At 41.6% G+C, this 19,798-nt stretch overlaps 1 protein-coding gene across 5 annotated transcripts in view; it reads left to right on the forward strand.

Moving 5' to 3' along the window:
• The window catches only part of ARMH3 (armadillo like helical domain containing 3), a 122,216-nt gene that overhangs the window by 41,904 nt on the left and 60,514 nt on the right, over window positions 1–19,798 (forward strand). For all 5 annotated transcript variants that reach the window (XM_083443813.1, XM_083443810.1, XM_083443812.1 and 2 more), the window contains 3 exons: window positions 9,185–9,267; window positions 10,303–10,429; window positions 11,866–11,941. In XM_083443813.1, the coding sequence (XP_083299939.1) occupies window positions 9,185–9,267; window positions 10,303–10,429; window positions 11,866–11,941 (286 nt within the window). The remainder of the gene's footprint in view (window positions 1–9,184; window positions 9,268–10,302; window positions 10,430–11,865; window positions 11,942–19,798) is intronic.

A 19,798-nucleotide genomic window follows, 5' to 3' on the forward strand; every position in this document is an offset into this window, starting at 1 on the left:
ACCTACAGTTTGATTTTGTTGTACAAATGTTGTCTTCGTTTGTATGGAGCAACTTCTCTCAATGAAAACAACATTTAAAAAACAAACAAACATTGGGATGAGGGTAATTATTAACTTGTTAATTATGAACCTGTTTGAAATCTGATCTGCTTCAGAGGCCCTTCTTCAGGTGCCCTCCTTGTCAGAAATTAGGTGGATGACAGCTTGGAAGCGAGTCTTTTTAGTAGTAGCTCTCCATCTTTGAAATACTCGCTCCAGATAAACTCAAGAGACATATAATGCTATTTCATTTAGGAACCAGTTTAATACCTTTTTCCTTAACAATATTTTTTAAAAAATTATGTTTCGCTATCCACTATTTTTGCTATGTTTATGTTATCTGTGTTTAATAGTGTTTTTAAAATAATAATATTTTTATGTAGTTATATAATTTTTTACTGTTTGAAGGCTTTTTTAAAAAGTCAGAATGCAACATTAACAATTGTGATGAATAAAAAATATGTCATCATTTTGACTAGCCTGGATAGGGGTGTTCTGATCTGTGGTGGCATGACCTTTACAACAGCAGAATTTCCGCTCTTGCTTTGTTACTCCAGCGCCAAGAACACACATTTTGTATTGTGAGTATCAAGTGTATTTGTCAGAAAAACGTTGGAATAAAAAATAGAAATCAAAACATATGGATAAGGCATTGGTGCAATTTAAATCAATCAATCAATGCCACATCAAGTGCTGCATTTTGTTCAGGATAGCCCATGTTATGAAGGGTGTTGATAACCCAGCACTTAAAACAGTTGTATTGCCTTCACTGAAGTTCTGTATGTCCATGTTTTTAAAGTAGAGTACTGTGTAGGTGTTAGCACAGTTTATTACTTTCAGTGATCAGGTGGTAGATTGCAGAGTACCCATTCACAGCAGGCATTTCTTCTGCCTGTGGCGTTGTGTGGCCAGGCACACCTCCGCTTTCACTTATATATCCCCAGCTCCCTTTTGGCAAAATCCCGTTGCTTTCTTGGCTGATTGACAGCAAGGCTTCCAGCACAAGTAGTGTCCCCTGGTAATTGCCTGCCATGTCCATGAATTCTGGGGGAGACTGTGCCTCAGGGAAGTTTGATGCACTTGTTTGTAAGAAAAGAACATCTATTTCTAGAGCAAACTCTGAATCCATGAGTATCTCTCTGGAGGACGGTGCTGATACCTCGCTGTCAGACCCTATTTGTAAATAATCCTCTCTCTCACCAAGTGTGTTTTGATCACCCTCGTGTCGCAATTTGATTGGTGCTTAGTGTGGCTGCTTCCTGCATCCTGCTTAGCAAACAACCCCCTGCTACTCCCTTAGGAGATTTCTTCCTGGAGTTTTCCTGCTTCCTGCCTTTGAGTACTTGTTGTTAAGACATCATGGTATTATTGCAAGTATAATGTGCAGGCCTCAAAAGAATTGCTTTGGAAGTGGAAAAATAGAAATATACTGACGCTGCCGCCTTAGGGCAGTCTCAGTTGCTTTATGTGGAAAGTGTGTCTATCCACAAAGGGTTTGACCAGGCTGTGTTTACCTGATGGCATTCACTCTGGCAATAGTTAATTCTAGTTGCCTGTTGGCATTAAGGTACAAACCAGAGATCCTAGTGCTACGGTCTGCTCAGCTAGCTAGGTGTGCCTCATGCCATTGCCTGTGATGGCCTTACAGTAGATAAAGGAACTTGAGGTTTCTGCTTGATTTTCTTTATTCAACCTGGTTGGTATTGCAGGAATAATACCTGTCTTGTTTCATCTAGCTGTCATTGAGCATTGTAAGAAGGGTACTCTGGCTGAGTGAGCTGAGCCACTTCTGAAAGATGTCAGTATTTTTAGAAGTTTGTTGTGAAGAGTGGTTCACCAACTCCCTGCTCAAGCATTCTTAAGGAAAATAAGCTTTGTTTACTTCCATTTGTTCTGCCTTTGACTATGGACAGCAGTTGAATCATCTTTATTCCATTGTGTATTATTTTTGCACAGTATTATTTTACTCTGTGCGTATATGTACATACTCTATATCATTACTAAAATTGTACCCCAGCCTCTTCTCCCCAGTTTACCCTCCAGATTAAGTGCCTCCTTCTTTCATTTTTGTCTCTTAGCCAAAGCCCTTGGCTTCTTCTTAGCCAAGCCCTTGGCTCTCTTTATTGCTCTCTTCAGAGACCTCTCCAGTTTGTCTAATATACTGTATTTTTCCATGTATAAGACTCCCCCTATTTTTGGGGACTCCAAATTAAGAAAACACCCCCTCAGCACTACCCGTGTATAAGACAAGCCCCAATTTTAAACCTAATGTTTTGGTGAAAAAACCTAGTCTTATACACAGAAAAATACGGTATGTTCCTTCTCTATTGGAAGTTGATTGTGGTGGAAACTCTTTATTGAGAAGCCTGCAGGTGGAAGCTGCTAAAGGAGTAGTTTCTCATAGCTGATTTAATTATTGATTTTAATTGCATAATTAACCTTCTCAGAGCATTTAGTCTAGATTATTGTCCATTATTTTGGACTTATTTCACCTAATTATTGCCCCTTCCTCAGCCAGACAGCTTGAGGAATTAATATCTTACCTGTGGGATCTTGCCACCTCCCTCTACATGCATACATAACATTTGAGATTATTTTTAAATATGGTAAAATAATTGCGAGTGGACTAGAAGATGCTCTTAGCTCATTTCTCTCCACCACCCCATTCCCCTAATCTATCTTAATCTGTTTTCAGTGTTGAGTGTCACCACTACCTTTAGTGATTAATGCCAACTAGAATTTTACACTTAGCCTTAGTTTTGGTTAAAGTTGAAGTCTTCCGCTGCTTAGACATATTTATCTGAATACCTCTGTTTTGAAGAAGATTTGCTCACTAGCACCTGGATGGACTTTCTGCCAGCAGTAACTCAGTTGTCTCCATGGCTGCTCAGAAGTTCCTGTGGTTCCCCCTTCCTTTCTCCTGCTGCTGGACTATGGGCAAAAAAAGCCAGTCTGGCTTGTCATGTCATCTGAACCTGGGTCATGGTTTGTTTCCAAACAAGAAGCAACAAACAGTAACTAAGGTTTGTTCTTGTCTTATCATGGGGGGGGGGGGAAGCACCATAGGGACTTTTGAGCATTGTGCACCAGCATGCTGCTCATTCATGTTAAGTCATAGTTTTTCATTTAAGCTATGGTTTATTTAAACTATGGTTAGTGTGACACGTGGACTGGGCCACTGAGTCAGAGAACATACATTTGATGTCCAGATTTACATGACTTAGCATTAACTTCTTTGCCTGCAATAGTGTGTTGGTATTTCATATATGTTTCATTTTATTTTTAACAGTCTCCTTAAAAAAGAGAGGTGACAAACAGCATTGTGGATGCAGAAGGGATTTTCTGCATTTTGAAAATCACCTGGGAAGGCCTTTTGTTTCCTTTCAAAAATTTGCACAAAGTCCATAGTTCTCTTCTGCTTCTTCTCTTCTGAAACTTTGACCCTAAACAGGAGGTAGAATAAATCTGAGAATTTTTCGTTCATTCAGGAGTTGAGTGCTGACATTAGGAACTGACACAACATGCAGTATAGAGGGATGGATTTGGTAGAGCACCTTTGGTAGAGATGTTTGGTTGCCGCCTCTTTTTCTGCTTTGAAAAGTGGGGCGTCAGTAAGAGTTAAAAGTCCTGGAGCTGGAGTTGCCCCTGATTTTTCAGAAAATAGGCAAATAAACCCCCATCTCTAGAGTGCCATGAAGGACTTGGGAAAGTTGCATTTAGGGACTGGACCTGTGCACAATGCCTAATCTTTAACTATATTGTACCTCAATGGAGATAATGATTTTTAGCACATCTTATACAATTTCAGCAGGGTGTTTCCATGTCTTTCTACCTGACCTGCTTTTGCCAAACAGTTATATAAGGTTTTGGCCTAGTAGTAAGAAGAGGCAAGCGGCAAATCCCACGAAGATGTTCTCTGTTCTGTTGGGCATTATACCACCAGCACCTGCCTTTGATGCCTTTGATGCAGAACCTTGTGCAAAACTTCCTGCCTTTCTTTTTCCCCACTTTCTTGAATTTCTCCCCTTTACCCCCACGTGGTTTGCAGCTTGTTCAAATACAAAGAATGAAGTATAATAGAGTCTTTTCTGTTAGCATCAGGTTTCCATGCTATCCTGAATGAATTGTGCAGCTTGGTGTGGGTTCTATAGCTAGATAGTCAGGAGGTGGATAGTGGCTGGCCAAATAGCATACCACTCTTCACAGGGGGGTTCTCACAAAGGGAACAGGACCCCAGCATTTCCCCCCTGCTATAACAGACGGCTCAAAGCTCCTGCTGAGCACTGGAAGTGCCAGTTTGCAGACTGATCTGAGCTGTGTGAGCTGGAGAGCCATACCAATTTGCAGCCATCTTAATAATAATAAAAAAAAAAGATTGAGAAAACAGCTTAAAAGCAGGCAACCCTACTTTTTTTCCTTTGGTTGCTTTTATCCCAGTGAGAGGAAATTGAGGGAGAGTAGTAATCTGGGCAATTAGATGAAACGCCAGTGCTGTCAGTTGTGGACACGGCATGTAACTTCTGTATTGAGCTTCTGGTTTGCTCCTGCTTCCTAGTCTGGGGTACAGGTGGATGTTTTTGGGTCTTTTTTATATTAAGAGTTCAAATGGTAGCAGCCGGAGGAGTAGCCCCTTGTGAATGAATGAAGTACGCAATACATTTTTGTTCCCCTAAGTGGTGTAGTGTTTAGTCCCATGTCTTTCTCTTTCTGTCTCTTTCTTCTCTCTCTCCTGCTGAGTGTTCAGCAGTAGGGGGACCTGAAATTGCTCTCAGTGCTTCAGGGAATGAGGATGCTAGGATATTTTGTGGCAACCTGCGACAATTCAGAAAAGCTGGTGATTTTTTCCCCCCTTTGGAGATGCATAGATCACTGAAACTCTGCTGCTCTTTATAGCTGGGGTGTGTGGACGTAGCCAGGATTTATGTTAGGGGGACAGGCTTTATGTGGGGGTAGGGTGGGGCAGAACCAAGCTATCTACAACACGATTGGTCAATTAATTATTTTTATTTATTTACTTGATTTGGGTGCGGCAGATGCCACCCCGCCCCCGGCTACACCCTTGCTAAGCACCAACCTAGATGACCACCAACCTAGATGGCTTTAAAGAGGATTAGACAAATTCACAGAGGAGGAGGCTGTTGACATTATTAGCTATGATGGCTGTGCTGTGCATCCACAGCTGGAGGCAGTAATGCTTCTAAGTACCAATTGCTGGAAACCATAGCAAGGAAGAGTGTTCTTGTGTTCGAATCCTGCTTGCAGGTTTCCCACAGATTTCTGGTTCTGTGATAACAGGGTGCTGGACTAGATGGGCCTTATCCAGAAGACTTCTTACGTTCTTACGTCCTGCACTGGCTACCTATTCTGAGCCCAGTTCAAGGCTGATGTTGACATACAAAGCCATACACTGCTTGGGGCCTGATTATCTGAAGGAGCACATCTCCCCCTTGTATGTTGAGATCAGCAGTGGAGACGTTTCTGTCATCCATCACTGGGTGAGGTGCATAGTGTGGTGACATGGAATAGGATCTTCTTGGTGGTAGTGTCCTGTCTCGGCAGTAGTCTTCCCTATGAGGTACATCTGACACCATCATTGTTCTCTTTTCGTTCCAATTGCAATACATACCATTTTTTCTGGGCTAATATTGGTTAGTTTCGAATCCCCATGGCGGGGTGCGCTCCCGTTGTTCAGTCCCAGCGCCTGCCAACCTAGCAGTTCGAAAGCACTCCCGGGTGCAAGTAGATAAATAGGGACCGCTTACTAGCGGGAAGGTAAACGGTGTTTCCGTGTGCGGCTCTGGCTCGCCAGAGCAACAATGTCACGCTGGCCACGTGACCCGGAAGTGTCTGCGGATAGCGCTGGCCCCCGGGCTCTTGAGTGAGATGGGCGCACAACCCTAGAGTCTGTCAAGACTGGCCCGTACGGGCAGGGGTACCTTTACCTTTACCTTTATTGGTTGTCCAATTACTGTACAAATTTTATTTTATGTTACTGTTTCTTGCTTGTTACATATTAGTGTGGTGTTACTGTTGTTTGGATGGTGTATATTGCATGTTACAGTTTATATTGCTGTTTTAAGTGTAACCCAAGTGTTCTCCATGCCAGAAGCTAGTAGAAGTAGGATCATTTTAAAATTAGAGTTCAGATTTTCAGGGTAGAGATTTTCAGATTCTCCACTAAAACTGAGCAGTCTGTGAATCAGACCTGCAGATAAACAGCCACAGGCAAATTGCACTTCTACAGACAGTTGTGTGGTGGAGCATTCCATGCGCTTGAGCCAGTGATCTCTGTCTGTGGAATTTCTTAAAGCTGAGCCAATGATCAAAGCATATTATAGCTGCTCATGTGAGAAGTGTCCAGTAAACCACCATCACAAAGACTCAGGGCAGCTGTCTTAGTCCCTAGCAGTGATTGGCTTGGATGGTGACATTCACCATGGAGGCTTAGTTACCATGGAAACATGTTTTAACTGCATCTCTGCTCTGAAGAACCCATTTGAAGCTACTCTTCTGCCCTGAAGGCTGATGTCTCTAAGTACAATATGGGCAGCAGACTCTTTCAAAGCTGGAGGCAGTGTGGCATATAGGGCATGCCCACAGCCCCCAAAGCACAATTCATTACACTAGCAAATGAAGCTGTAAACACAAGACTAGGTATTAACACAGAGAAGCATGTTAATAGCATGAGGACAGTGGGTGTGTGCATGTCGCTGCAGCGGTGAGCTCATTAGTGCTCTAAATCTGAGGGCAAAATGTTATCTTCTAAATACAAGGATGAAATGTGTAGGTTTTTTAAAAAAGGAATTTGCAAAGAAGTTGTCTTTGGTTGTCATGGTTATATCTGTGATCACTAGACCGAGATGGAAATTGCTTCTCTGCCGTATTTGCTTGATTATGTTTTGGCCTAAGATGAGTTTCTAAACATTTTATCTGTCTTTCTGTGATTAACCTGATGTACACAGACACCTGTAAAATAATACTAGTGTTATTGGATCAACCTTCAGTTGTTTTCAATCATATCGAAAAGATGAGAGAGCCCCACCTACCCTCAGTGCCATGGTTGGTTCTTACTCCTCTCTTGTTCTATCATCTTCCCTGCAGTTATTGACTTGTGGCTGAAATCTCTTCCAAATGGATGAATATACTTTCACATGGGGCAGACTCCCTCCCCCCCCCTTTATCCTACTTGTGTTTTTATCCTAGGTAAAGGTAAAGGTACCCCTGCCCGTACGGGCCAGTCTTGACAGACTCTAGGGTTGTGCGCCCATCTCACTCAAGAGGCCGGGGGCCAGCGCTGTCCGAAGACATTTCCGGGTCACGTGGCCAGCGTGACATTGCTGCTCTGGCGAGCCAGAGCCGCACACGGAAACGCTGTTTACCTTCCCGCTAGTAAGCGGTCCCTATTTATCTACTTGCACCCGGGAGTGCTTTCGAACTGCTAGGTTGGCAGGCGCTGGGACCGAACAACGGGAGCGCACCCCACCGCGGGGATTCAAACCGCCGACCTTTCGATCGGCAAGCCCTAGGCGCTGAGGCTTTTACCCACAGCGCCACCTGCGTCCCCCCATTTTTATCCTACTAGTCATATTAACCTGGCCCACCCAATGCCCTCTTGACTAACTCATTAGACCTTCCACAACGTGTCTGATTTTTAACATTGTCTCATGACAGAGGATAAATTCTGAGCATTTCAAGTCTCCAGATCATAGGTAGGCAAACTAAGGCCCAGGAGCCGGATCCAGCCCAATCGCCTTCTAGATCCAGCCTGGGGACGGTCCAGGAATCAGCATGTTTTTACATGAGCAGAATGTGTCCTTTTATTTAAAATGCATCTCTGTGTTACTTGTGGGGCCTGCCTGGTGTTTTTACATGAGTAGAATGTGTGCTTTTATTTAGAATACATCTCTGGGTTATTTTTGGGGCATAGGAATTCGTTCATCCCCCTGCCATATAGTCCGGCCCCCCACAAAGTCTGAGGGACAGTGGACCGGCCCCCTGCTGAAAAAAATTGCTGACCCCTTCTCCAGATAAATGATCAGTTGGCAGCTGGATAATCTTTTGTTCTGGATCCTGCCAGATTGCCCTTGTCTTAAATGGGCTTCCTGTTCTGGGAGTTCTCAGCTAGCGGATTATAGAGCATGTTGCTTTCTTGCACAGTGGTGGTTCTATAAGTAGGAATGCTCTTCATGATAATGCTCTAGCTGTACCTGTAAAATTTGGCTCACAGACTGACATTAAGCCGATCCAGCTAGAAAGTGATGAAGAGCCTTTGACATAAAACTTCTTTGTATGGTTTCCTTACTGGGAAATTTCAGGCTAAGAATTTGATCACAGAACTGCTATATCTACACCTAGCTCCAGAGCAGAAAATTACTGTCAGTTCACATAATCAGAAGGGGATTCTTTCACTTGCCAAATAAGCTCCAAGTAAAACAGAAGTGCCTCTGTTTGAAAATTGCTTTCTATTGTTACCAGTGATTGTAATAACACTGTCAAGTATATAAATTTCTTACCAGTATTCAGAATGCAGCAATTCCTCATAAACCATTCATGAGCCAAACATTTTTCATTTACTAATCTGTCCATTCTCCTTGGGTGACTGGTGATATAAAAGAGGGATGGAGAATCCAGTGGCTAACATTTTCTTCTCTCCAGGCAATACTCCCAAGAGGAATCAAAAGCGACATGTCCTGCCCTAAGAAACCTGGCACACTGTGTAGTATCTACTTGGGTGTCATGCATGCCATTATAAAACTAGTCAGGCTATTGCAGAGTTGCACTATACCTGCTTCTGCCTTGTGCATCATCAGCACCAATGACAGCTGAGATTGGTTCTCTGTGTCCTCTGCTGTCAGTGTTTGAAACTGAAAGCAGGCAGCTGATTTCCCAGACCCTTGGTGCTACTTAAGGTGCTGACAAGTAGGGGGAGGAAACCCTCTGTGTCAGTTGATTTGAATGGCAACTGACTCAACATGGTATTGAACAGGAGGATAAATCTGGGACAACAATACTTCAGTTTCTGTGCCTGCTTATCTGTGACGGACAGGATTCTAATTAATCAAACGCTTTCTTTGAAGACTTTGAGCAAGTATCTGCTTATGATAATGTAGTTGCATTTAAAAAACTCTTTTCATTCTTTTCTCAGCTCTGATTAATCTATTGAAGTTTCTCTTGTCCAACGAGACTGTTTTGCTGGCAAAACACAACATCTTTACATTGGCTCTCATGGTGAGTTTCTTTTCTGGGGGACAGTGAGAGTTAATAGCACTGAATTTAAAACATAGGAATTAGTGTGGAGCATGCCCACTCAAAAACACAAACCAAAAAAAAAAAGGGGGGGGGAGATAGTGATCTTATTGGAGCCGTTTTTAGAAGTTCTGTTCTCTATCATGGCATCTCTGTTTTTCTGTGTATCTGGGTTGGGAGCACTTATTTTTGGCTCAAGCTGGAATTGGATTCAAGGACTTTTCCTGCGGCTGGATATCTGTTTGGAATGTCAAAGCATTTGGGCAAGGTGTTCAGTGGAAGTGTGAAAGAGGGAGGAAAGCCCCTTCATGTGTATGTTATTGACTGTTGTGCTGTGTGACAAATGGATCTGTCACTGCTTTGGGTAACAAGTGGAGTCTGCTCAAACAAACAAATGAAACAGTTGCACTGTATCCCCATCCCCTAACAAGACTGAACATGCTCAGGAATTCAGCCAGCCTGGAACCAGCCTTGTAGTGGCTTACATAGGAGAGTGGGAGTTCCCCAGCAGGGCTGTATAATGTGAGAGGGCTCAGGTTTGGGCTCGGTTGCTGGATAGGGATGTTCTCGAGAGTGGTGAAAGGAAAATGCCTCCCCCATGACGCCCCACTGCTTTTCTTCCCCTAGCCTAGAAACAGCCCTGTATAGAGCAAGAAAAGGAGGTGTGTTTTTTAACCCTCTCAGGATACTTGCTTCTGCCCCTAAGCTCTGTCCTCTCGCTATTAGGCTTTGGCAGACTCTCTTCAGTCCTCCAATTTCCTTCCCTCCCTCACGGGAATGATGCCTGCTTTCAGTGTTTTGGGTGGCTTTTAACCAATTTTTAATTTTATCCCTAAATTTATCAGGGAAAGAAAAAAGTGGTTTATAATCAATTGAGGTGAAACACTTGTTATCTACAAAACACTTGTTATCTACAAAAATTAAGTAATGACCTCTTTATTTTAAATGCTTAGATAACTGCATATATTATATGGCACATTTTTCCTGTGGTAATTCCTATAGCTTTTGTTTTTGAAGGTGGTAAACCTGTTTAACATGTTCATCACTTATGGAGATACCTTCCTTCCGACTCCTAGCAGCTATGATGAGCTATACTATGAAATCATCAGAATGCACCAGAGTTTTGATAACCTGTATTCTATGGGTGAGTAGTATTGGATGACTTGGTTTGCTGTTGACAAAACACACAGATATGACAGATAAACTGTGTGGGTGTGAGAGAGAGCAATTGTGTACGATGCCTGATCAGCATGTGTGCTCACTGTGTGGCTGTCAGTTACCACATGGATGTGAAATAATCCTGTTCGAAAAGGATAAAGGTTCCTTGTTCTTGGCAAAGGACATTTTGAAAGCGACTCTTCAGGAGCAGACATCCAGAAACGATGCTGTTTGGGTATAGAATTGCCATCTGGTTCACCTGTGTATACATGAAAGTGTGTTTGTTTGCTATTGCCAGGCATATAATATTTAAATGGTAGCAAGGTGCACGGTGCCCTCATTTAGAGTGAGCCAGCCTGCCGTGCGCAGAGAGTTCCCAGCTGGGAAAATATGCCTTAGTCTCAGGTCAGAGAGCAAGCGCACCCCCCAGAGCCAATCAGCAGCAGGAGTTGGTGTTGTAAACAAGAGGTGAAAAAAGCATTTGATGGATGCACAACGAGGAACCCACTGTACAGAACAGGGAGCACGTAGGCCTGCTAGCATCCACAGAACCAGGTCAATGCCTCAGAAGCAGTTGGAAAACAAACCCCCCCCCCCACAATACCCTTTTTAAAATAGTGCAGCAAACAGTCGAGATATGTAAATGATGTTTTTGGGTAGGGGAGTGAAGGTGCAGAGAGATGCAGTGAGATGCTGTAGAGCAAATACTTAGTAGGGAGGCAGAATGAATGGGAGGAAGGAATGTTGGCAGGGAAACATAACCAAGGAATTATATGAATGCACTTACCTCTGAGTAACACTTTAGAAGGGCTGCATATAAAGGGCCAGCCCTCCCTGCCTCCCATTGCTTTCCTCTCTGTTTAGAAACATTAGTCTGGCAAGCATATAATAAGGGTTAAATGGTCATTCATAAAAGGGACGTAGTTGATCCACTCACACAGCATGATAATGTTAGAACAGTTACATAAAACTCTTAGAATAGCCTCTTCCAATAAACATGGATAATAACTTTAAAACAAAAAATTGAATGTACATGCATATTCAAGGTGAAAACAAATAAAAGGAAAAATGTGTTTTCCCATATTGTTTCTGAACAGTGGAGGCAATAAGCTTCTTAATAGTTTTGTTTGTATGTTGAGCAGTGTAGAAGCAGCACATTGAAATTCCAGGAAGCTTCCTTAGGTTGGGATGTGTTTTCAAAGTCTTATCCTCCTTATTATACCCTTACATTGGTATAATGTAAATACATGCACATTCTTTACTCATGTGGTGGTGGTCACATTTGGATGATGCCTGTACTTCATCTAAGATTATTTATATTTTTCTAATGATTCGTTTAGTTACTTGATTGCCTTGGAAAATGTACTGTTGTCAAAATAGGTGCCATAGAATGTAACCTTTGTTTAATCTTTTTTCTTTCAGTTTTGAGGCTATCTACCAATGCTGGCCAGTGGAAGGAGCCAGCCAGCAAGGTGACACACGCGTTGGTCAACATACGGTAAGAAAAGGAAAGCTATTAACTGTAGCATGAAAGTTTTGTTACTCATTTGTGCATTCTTGCTTTTATTCCCAGAACACTTCATTTTTTTGTTGCACTATAGCATGCTGGTTGGTTTCTCAGCCAGGATTTTGGGGTGGGGTGGGATATAAACCTTGAAAGAGTCTTGTAGTGCCTTGCTCCCCCCCCCAAAGGTGCTATATTGCCTAGTTTGCTGAACATGTTCCCACTTCAACAGTGATTGCTTTTGTAAACTTAGGGATACAACAACTCGTATGTTCTTTAAAGTGGGTTAAGGTATGAGTTTCAAAATACATTGTTCTCTAAGAGTAAGATGTAGACTTACTTACTTTGGATAGTCAGGGGCAAGGTGTAGGTATTTGAATGCATCTTTTGCAATACTCTTTGCTGTTCCCAGAAGTTCAATTTTTAAAAGCTATGAGCAAGTGCCTATGAGCTCATCCTCATAATATCCCTGTGGAATGATACATGATTCTGCTGGTAGGGGGGCTGATTGGCTAATGGGCTTTCCTCCATACTGAGGCTCTTACATCTCATGGGGCTTACAGGGGCTGCTGGAATCAATAGTGGCTGGCATGTTGGGTGATGACCTTGGGAGCCTGTCCCCAAGGTAATATTTAAAATGAAAGATTGGAATAAAAACCAATACTTAAAAAGCAGATTATGGCTTGAAGAGTATTCCTTTCTCAAGGGGCATGCAAACAACTAATTGCTAGAGCCTGCAATGCATCTTTCTTGAGAGGCTGTTTGACAATTTGTGTCCCTTGCCTTTTCGTTCAGCAGCGGCTACTGCTGAAGACTGGAGACTAGCCAGGTTGGGAGAGAAGTTACTTTTAAATGTTTGGGGGTTGTGTAACTGGAAGTTTAAAACTGAACAGCCCATGATTCACTAAGAAGTACCAAATCTTCCCCCTTGAGTTCCCTAAGAGCTAGTCATTTGTGTCAGGGTAAGAAGGATTAGAAAGTCAGGCACAGAAGTCATGCTTCCCCTGTGACACAAAACTTACCTTTGTTGTGGTGTCTCCAGTTTCTTTGCTCAGGAAGACAGCATGTGGAAAACAAACTCCCTCCAGGCATTTTCCAAGTAATTTTATGTGTCTGTAAACCACCATTAAAGATTCTCTCTGCAGGCCTGTGAGTTTCATGTCCTTATATATAGGTTCTGCAAGATTTACTCTGCTGCGCTCTTTATTTTTCATGAACAGAGTTAAATGAAGCTCTTGGGGACTGATAATGCTCTAAATGTACCAGCTGAACAGGCAGTCATACGTAGGGGGTTGCTATCTAAAATGCCGTAGAAGATTGAGCCTGCCCTTGGCATGGTCTGAATCTTTTGGGTGGGGGGGGGGCTGCTTAGAAAAGTCTCTAGAACTGAGAGTAGAAACAAAGTGAATTATGCTTGCAAATTGGAAGGCTGTGACAGGAGAACAGTCTGGTTGTTATTTCCTCTGCAGGCTCCTTTACAATTATTTACTATAATTGATCTTCTTGGACAATAGGAAAACAGCCACTAGACTGTAGCAGCAGTTTTGCAAAGAGAATGATCCTGCAAACTCTTTTGGTGTTTGCCCAACTAATACTTAAGGCTGCAGTCTTAAACCTGTTTATGTGGGAGTAAGCACCACTGAATTCAATAAGACTTACTTTTGAGTAGACACAGTTAGGATTGCTCTGCAGATCTGTTCCTTGCATTCCACATCTATAAACTTGCATGAAAAACTAAATTAACTTGAATGAGAAATAGTTTCTTACTGATGAATTTCTTACCTGGCAGGCATTGATTCATTATATGTAGTTTTGAGAGGTTAGTTCGCTAAACTATGATAAGTGGCATACTCTTCCCTATTAACTCGTGGGTTTTAGCTTTGACCCACAACTGTTTTGATGGAGGCGGCCTGAAACTGCATTTTACAGTACTTAATTTTTTAGTGTTGGAGCATTATGCAGATACAGTGGTACCTCGGGATGCGAACGGGATCCATTTCGGAGCCTCGTTCGCATCCCAAAGTGAATGTAACAAGCGATGGCGCGTCTGTGTGTATGCGTGGGTCGTGTTTTGCCGCTTCCGAGCATTGACATCATTTTGAGCATCTGCGCATGTGCGAGTGGCAAAACCCGGAAGTAACGCGCCCCGTTACTTCCAGGTTGCTGCGGAGCGCAACTCGAATGTGCTCAACCCGAAGCACATTCAACCCGAGGTATGACAGTATGTCGTAGTTGGCTTGTTTAGGGCTTTCTTAGATTTGTCTCATCATTTGGAGGTAGTGATGGTGGTTCTGCTCTTCCCTCACTTTCACTCTGGAGATAGATGTTAAAGCAACATGATATTGTATGGGAGGTGTTGGCTTTACAAATCTTTTCTTGTTCATAATTTTCACCTGCCTCTATCTGCCTGGACCTGCAGATGCTGAGAGTTGTCCAGGGACTAGGACGCTGGGCAGGCAGACAGCATTGACAGCACATGTGAAGCAGCTGCTGGGACAGCTATATAAAGCTTGCCTGCCTTGTGGGTGGGGCTGCCATAAAGGGGCAACACCAAAAGGAATTGTCCCTTTTGGGGCGGCACTTTGGGGGGTTGGAACGAGGGCATTTGCCAGCCTCCTTGTGGTAAGATCAGTGTTTTTAAGGGGGATGGGGATGTTTTAAATTGTTTAATTGTTAAGTATATTTTTATTAGTTTGTATACATTAATATTGTTATTGTTTTAATCAATTTTATTGGGATTTTTTGTTTTTTATATTGTAATCTTACATTTGTGCAATGTAAAGTAGCCTGTGTGTAATTGTGTAATTGTGTGTAATTGTGTAATTCCCCGATACATATGGGTATAGGGCAGTATACAAATTTAATTAATAATAATAATTTTTATTGATCCATTTGCTGAAACAGTTGTGGCTTTATAGTTGAGACTTGCAGATGATATGCAATCTTATGAGATCAGTGTGTAGCATAACATGATTTGAGGACAGTTTTCATTTAGACTTAACAAAGGTTGATCATCCTGTTGTATTCATTGCTGCTGAGGTATGATCAGTATGCAACTGATATGTATATTTTACCCCCAACCTCTTTGCTTTTGTTATTTGGGGTAGAGCTTTTCTTTGACTTACTGTGATTTTTCCTGTTCTACTCACAGGAGGGTAAAGTTCTGCTCTTGTTTCAGAGTGCTTTAGACTATAGAGTCCAGGTTGGTTGCATAGGCCAATATATAGTTTCTTTTTATTTGCTCAGCTTATTTTGGATGGATGATTCATTTCCCATCATTTTTATGCTTCTTTTAAAAATAGAAATAGAATGCAATTTTCCTCTATTTTACAAGTGGATTTTGTGCTAGTGGGAGCCATTTGGCCATAGGATACTGTTAGTTTTTTGTAGTTCATCATTTGAGGCATTCTTCAGTTTAAAAAAGGAAAGAAAATTCATTTCAGAATGTTTTTCTAGTGTAATGCAGGGGATCATTTTATTCTAAATCACTTAAGGGCAAGAGAAGTCATATTAGTGATACCCAAGCTCTGTTGGGAGATCTTTTCGTAATCTGGTCCTTGTTGATTGCTTAGCATTTTTCGACTTTTTCCTCATATGATACCTTTTGTGCTTGCTTGTTTTATTTTTTTGTTCAAGGTCTTACATTTTGAGTACTATTTTACACCAGATGTTTGTTTTCAAATGATTTTGAGGCAAAATGCCCTTCTCCTTACCTTCCACTTTGTTTGTGCCATTGGTTTAGTTTAGCTGATTCTAGTATTAAGCAGCCTGTAGTGCATTTTTTTTTAACTTTTGATTTTCCAAATCTCACTAGTAAAGTAAATGGCTCAGTAAAAGAAGACATATCTTTAACTCACCACCACCACCACCTGTGCACCCCTAACACTGAGATTTCACTAGACATTGTCCATAGACTTTCAATACTATCCTTGTAGTCACAGAGGCTAGAAGCTTGCTTTTAAAAAAGATTTTAAAATCTATTATTTTCAGGAAGTTGAATCCTCTTCCCAGAACTCATGTGTTCCGGAGATCTGCATAGCATGATTGTGGAATATATTTCCCTCTGTCAAAATGGCAAACCTGGCAATGTCCAGTCACCCTTGATTGTTGCAGAATTTACCATATTTTCAAGTTGCATGTATCATGTGGTGGTTTCCCATGTAAAACGACTGGCTGCGTTGGTTGAGGTGCTCAGCTGTAAGGTCGATAACTGGAAAGCTGACCTTCACTTCCGTAAGGAAATAAGCAGCTTTCCAGGCGATCAATTTTTCCAGGCTAATGAGCCCCTTTACATTAACATCTTGCAGGTTTGCATTTAATGAGACTTTTATTAATGCAGGGTTTGAAGGGACATCCTCTGATTGCTTACTAAGTGATGGAGGTGGCGCCTGAATCATTGTATTCTTTTAATAGACTTTCTTCTGATCAGTAATTTTCTCAAGGTGAATAAATAGATTAACCCCATGATTAATAGATTCAATTGCTCCATTATCCGTAATGCAGTGACATCATTTAAGGTATTTTCCCCCCACTGAAACATTTTGAAATTGGCTAGTGAAGTCTTTGCTATGCTACCTAGGCTAATAGATCTTTGATGTTTCATTTGGGTAATTGTGTTTCTTCTGGTGCTGTCCATTGTGGTGTCTCTGCCTCAGTGCTGCTGCTTGCTTTATTATCTCAGAATGCAGAGTTGCTCTGCTGTAGTTGCCCTTGTTAGTCCTCTTCTAATACACGAGGCCCTGCAGCGTTCAGCATTGTCACAAGAGTGATTAGTGAGGTGTGGCTGCTGTTAGAACATAATTTCTGCATGTGTATATAATGGATATGCTAGCTGTCGGGTTGTGTTGGCAGTAGTAGGGCTGTAATTTTTTGAAGTTTAAGTGATTTAATATTCAGGTGATTCCTCTTACAGAATTTGAGAGTTGATCATATTATAGTTGGGCTCAGGTGCTTGATGAATGTAAGTCAAACTTCTAGGTCGTTCACGTGATGAAACACAGGGAGGCTGAAAGGGCTACCCTAGGATGTTCATTATTATCCCAGCCTGTTCATTGTATATGTACCAGTTCAGAAACCTCATACTTGAAAGTAATAAAAGGTCTTGCTGTTAAACATTTTCCAGATATCACAATAACTGTTCTCATTTGGGGTCCAAACCTAATCCAGTGCAGGATCTGAAAACTATTGGTATTGTTAAGGGTTTCCTTTCTGCCAGAGTGTTTTTTCCCCCACCTGTCCATTCAAATTATTTTGGTGTCCTGGGAATATGGAGTGTATGTGTCTGCCTGTTTCTGTGGATAGCAATGTCCTATACTGCCCATTGCATAAATGGGCACATTTAAAGCTAGATTTTCCCTTTCACCTTCTTATGCACCTTTTTCCTTAGGTGCCTTTTGGCTTCATCAACACCGATTGTTATGCCCCCATAATAAACTCCATCTAGTTGCAGTATAATGACTCCGTTTATATTGTTCACTGAGGTGCGTTTAACATTAATGACCTTTGGCATACTGTCACCGCTAATCTAGCTTGGTTGATCTCAAATTGCAGGATAACAAAGAGCAGCCAAGTGGCTAAAAATGCAGTCCTGGTTGTTGTTGGGTTTATCGCTGAGATCTGGAATAGGTTCTAAAATGCAGTTGCAGGAATAAGAGAGAGATGTTTTTTCTCTCTCAGATGGAATGGTTTCACATAGATTCTCTCTCCCCGCCCCCTTTTGGACGTTGTACAATGGGGTATGACATGGGAAGGAGAAGAAAGCAGGCAGGAGGGGAAAGTATCAACAGGCTCTTGAGGGGAACGGAGAGGTAGCAATTTTGAGAGGCTGCTTGGAGCGCCTCATGAAATGTGGCTAATGCATTTCATAGAGAGAGAAAATATAGTGCTTTCTCCCTCTGCATTTCTTTTAAGTGAAACATGGTATATGTGTATTGCCTTAGGCATATTGCACAGTTGGTGTAAGAGGCATTTTGTGAGCTGCTTTTGATGCTGAATATATTTCATTGGTTAAAAATTCCTTTGTAATATCTTTCTGCAACCCCCTGTAACTTTCTTAGCTACGGAAGCAAATTAAAGTGAGTTTTTGGCAGGGTGTGGGTGTGCAAATGTGAGGCACAGAAGAGTTACATGTTTCTCTTTTGCACATATAAATGGCAAGACCAGAGATAGGGAGCCCTGACTTCCCAGCCCTTTTCTTCCCCCTGCTAGCTTTTTTAATAGGTATCTTTCAAAGATTAAAATATCTGATCAAAATATTGTTCGTTTTTATTCTACATCTTGTGTCTCCTTCACCCCTCTAGTCTTTTTTTTTTTTTAAGGATGTCTGTTTCCACAAAGGTGTGTGGATACTAGTGGGAATTGGTGTTCATATAATATCTTGGGTTTCTGTTATGGCAGCTGTTCTGCCCTGTGGAGAGCTAACTCTCCTAATTACATAGTTATGCAATCACAAGCAGGCTGTGAACATTTGAAGCTCCTCTTATATTGAGGTGATGTGACTACTCTGCCTGTGACTGTCGACCCTGACAGCAGCTCTCCTCCCCAAGTTCAGATACAACTTTCTCCACTAAAGCACAAATTCTTACTACTGCTCTGAACAACATTTATGGACAAAAATGGTTTCAAACCAGTACCAAACTCTGGTGTCAACTTTTGGCTAAGCAGGAAGCCTGGTTATTCTTTTTTTGAAAAAAATAATTTATTTTGCAAATATAACAGATGGAAAGAGAAAGACAAAGAGATAGAAACATTGCCAGCTGACATTGACAATATTCCATCAATCCTAACTTAAAACATAAAGGCTTAAACATACAAGGATTCCTTGTGTCCAAAGAGGTTCCAAAATCAGACGGATGCTTATAAGCCATGCAATGGAACATAGAAAAGCCAGTGAGATCTTCAGACCACTGAATAGTGGGCAGTCCAGTGTTTATCTTTCCAGACTTGCAATATAAGTTTCTTAGCCACCATAAGGATTTGTCAAATCCACTTTTGTTGTCCACCTGTTCATCCTCTGACTGTAGTGCTATAATTTAAGAGTGTCTGAACACCCACAGATATAAAGGATTTTTCCAGAACAGAGTTAAGATGAACAATAAATTCTGAGCAGCAAGAAAACATCCTGGGACATATTATACCTCAAAGAAGTGTTTTTAGCATTACATTGCCAGCAACAGAACTAGCCTGTTTTTTCTGATAAAGGCATGCTGTGGAGTCCAATGTACTTGGAACACCAATGTTTGCTGAATAAATTTCAATTTTAAATCTAACAAAACAATACATATAGATGCTAAAGCAACTTACCATCAATTGAACTGAATGAAACACTCTAAATCTATATTCCATGCATCTCTTAAGTTCCTGAACATCAATTTACAGCATTCCAATAAAATTTTATAAACCATTATTATGAGTTTAGCTTTCTGTGCAGATCCAATTATTTGAGGCACTCAAAGCTGATGGCCCATAAATTGACTCTAAAAGGTGCTGCAGTTGGATAATATTGCCCTTCAGGTCTAGTGGGTTAGTGGTGTCTGCACCACAAAACTGAAAATGACAACAATTCTCTATCTGATCCTATTAACTGGTCTAACATATACAGTGGTACCTCAGGTTAAGTACTTAATTCGTTCCAGAGGTCCATACTTAACCTGAAACTGTTCTTAACCTGAAGCACCACTTTAGCTAATGGGGCCTCCTGCTGCTGCCGCGCCGCCGGAGCACGATTTCTGTTCTCATCCTGAAGCAAAGTTCTTAATCTGAGGTAATATTTCTGGGTTAGCGGAGTCTGTAACCTGAAGCATATGTAACCCGAAGTACCACTGTACATCCCACTATCAACCCCTTCTACAA

This window comes from Podarcis tiliguerta (assembly GCF_965153285.1).
Source record: "Podarcis tiliguerta genome assembly, chromosome: 5".
Classification (NCBI taxonomy): Eukaryota; Metazoa; Chordata; class Lepidosauria; order Squamata; family Lacertidae; genus Podarcis; species Podarcis tiliguerta.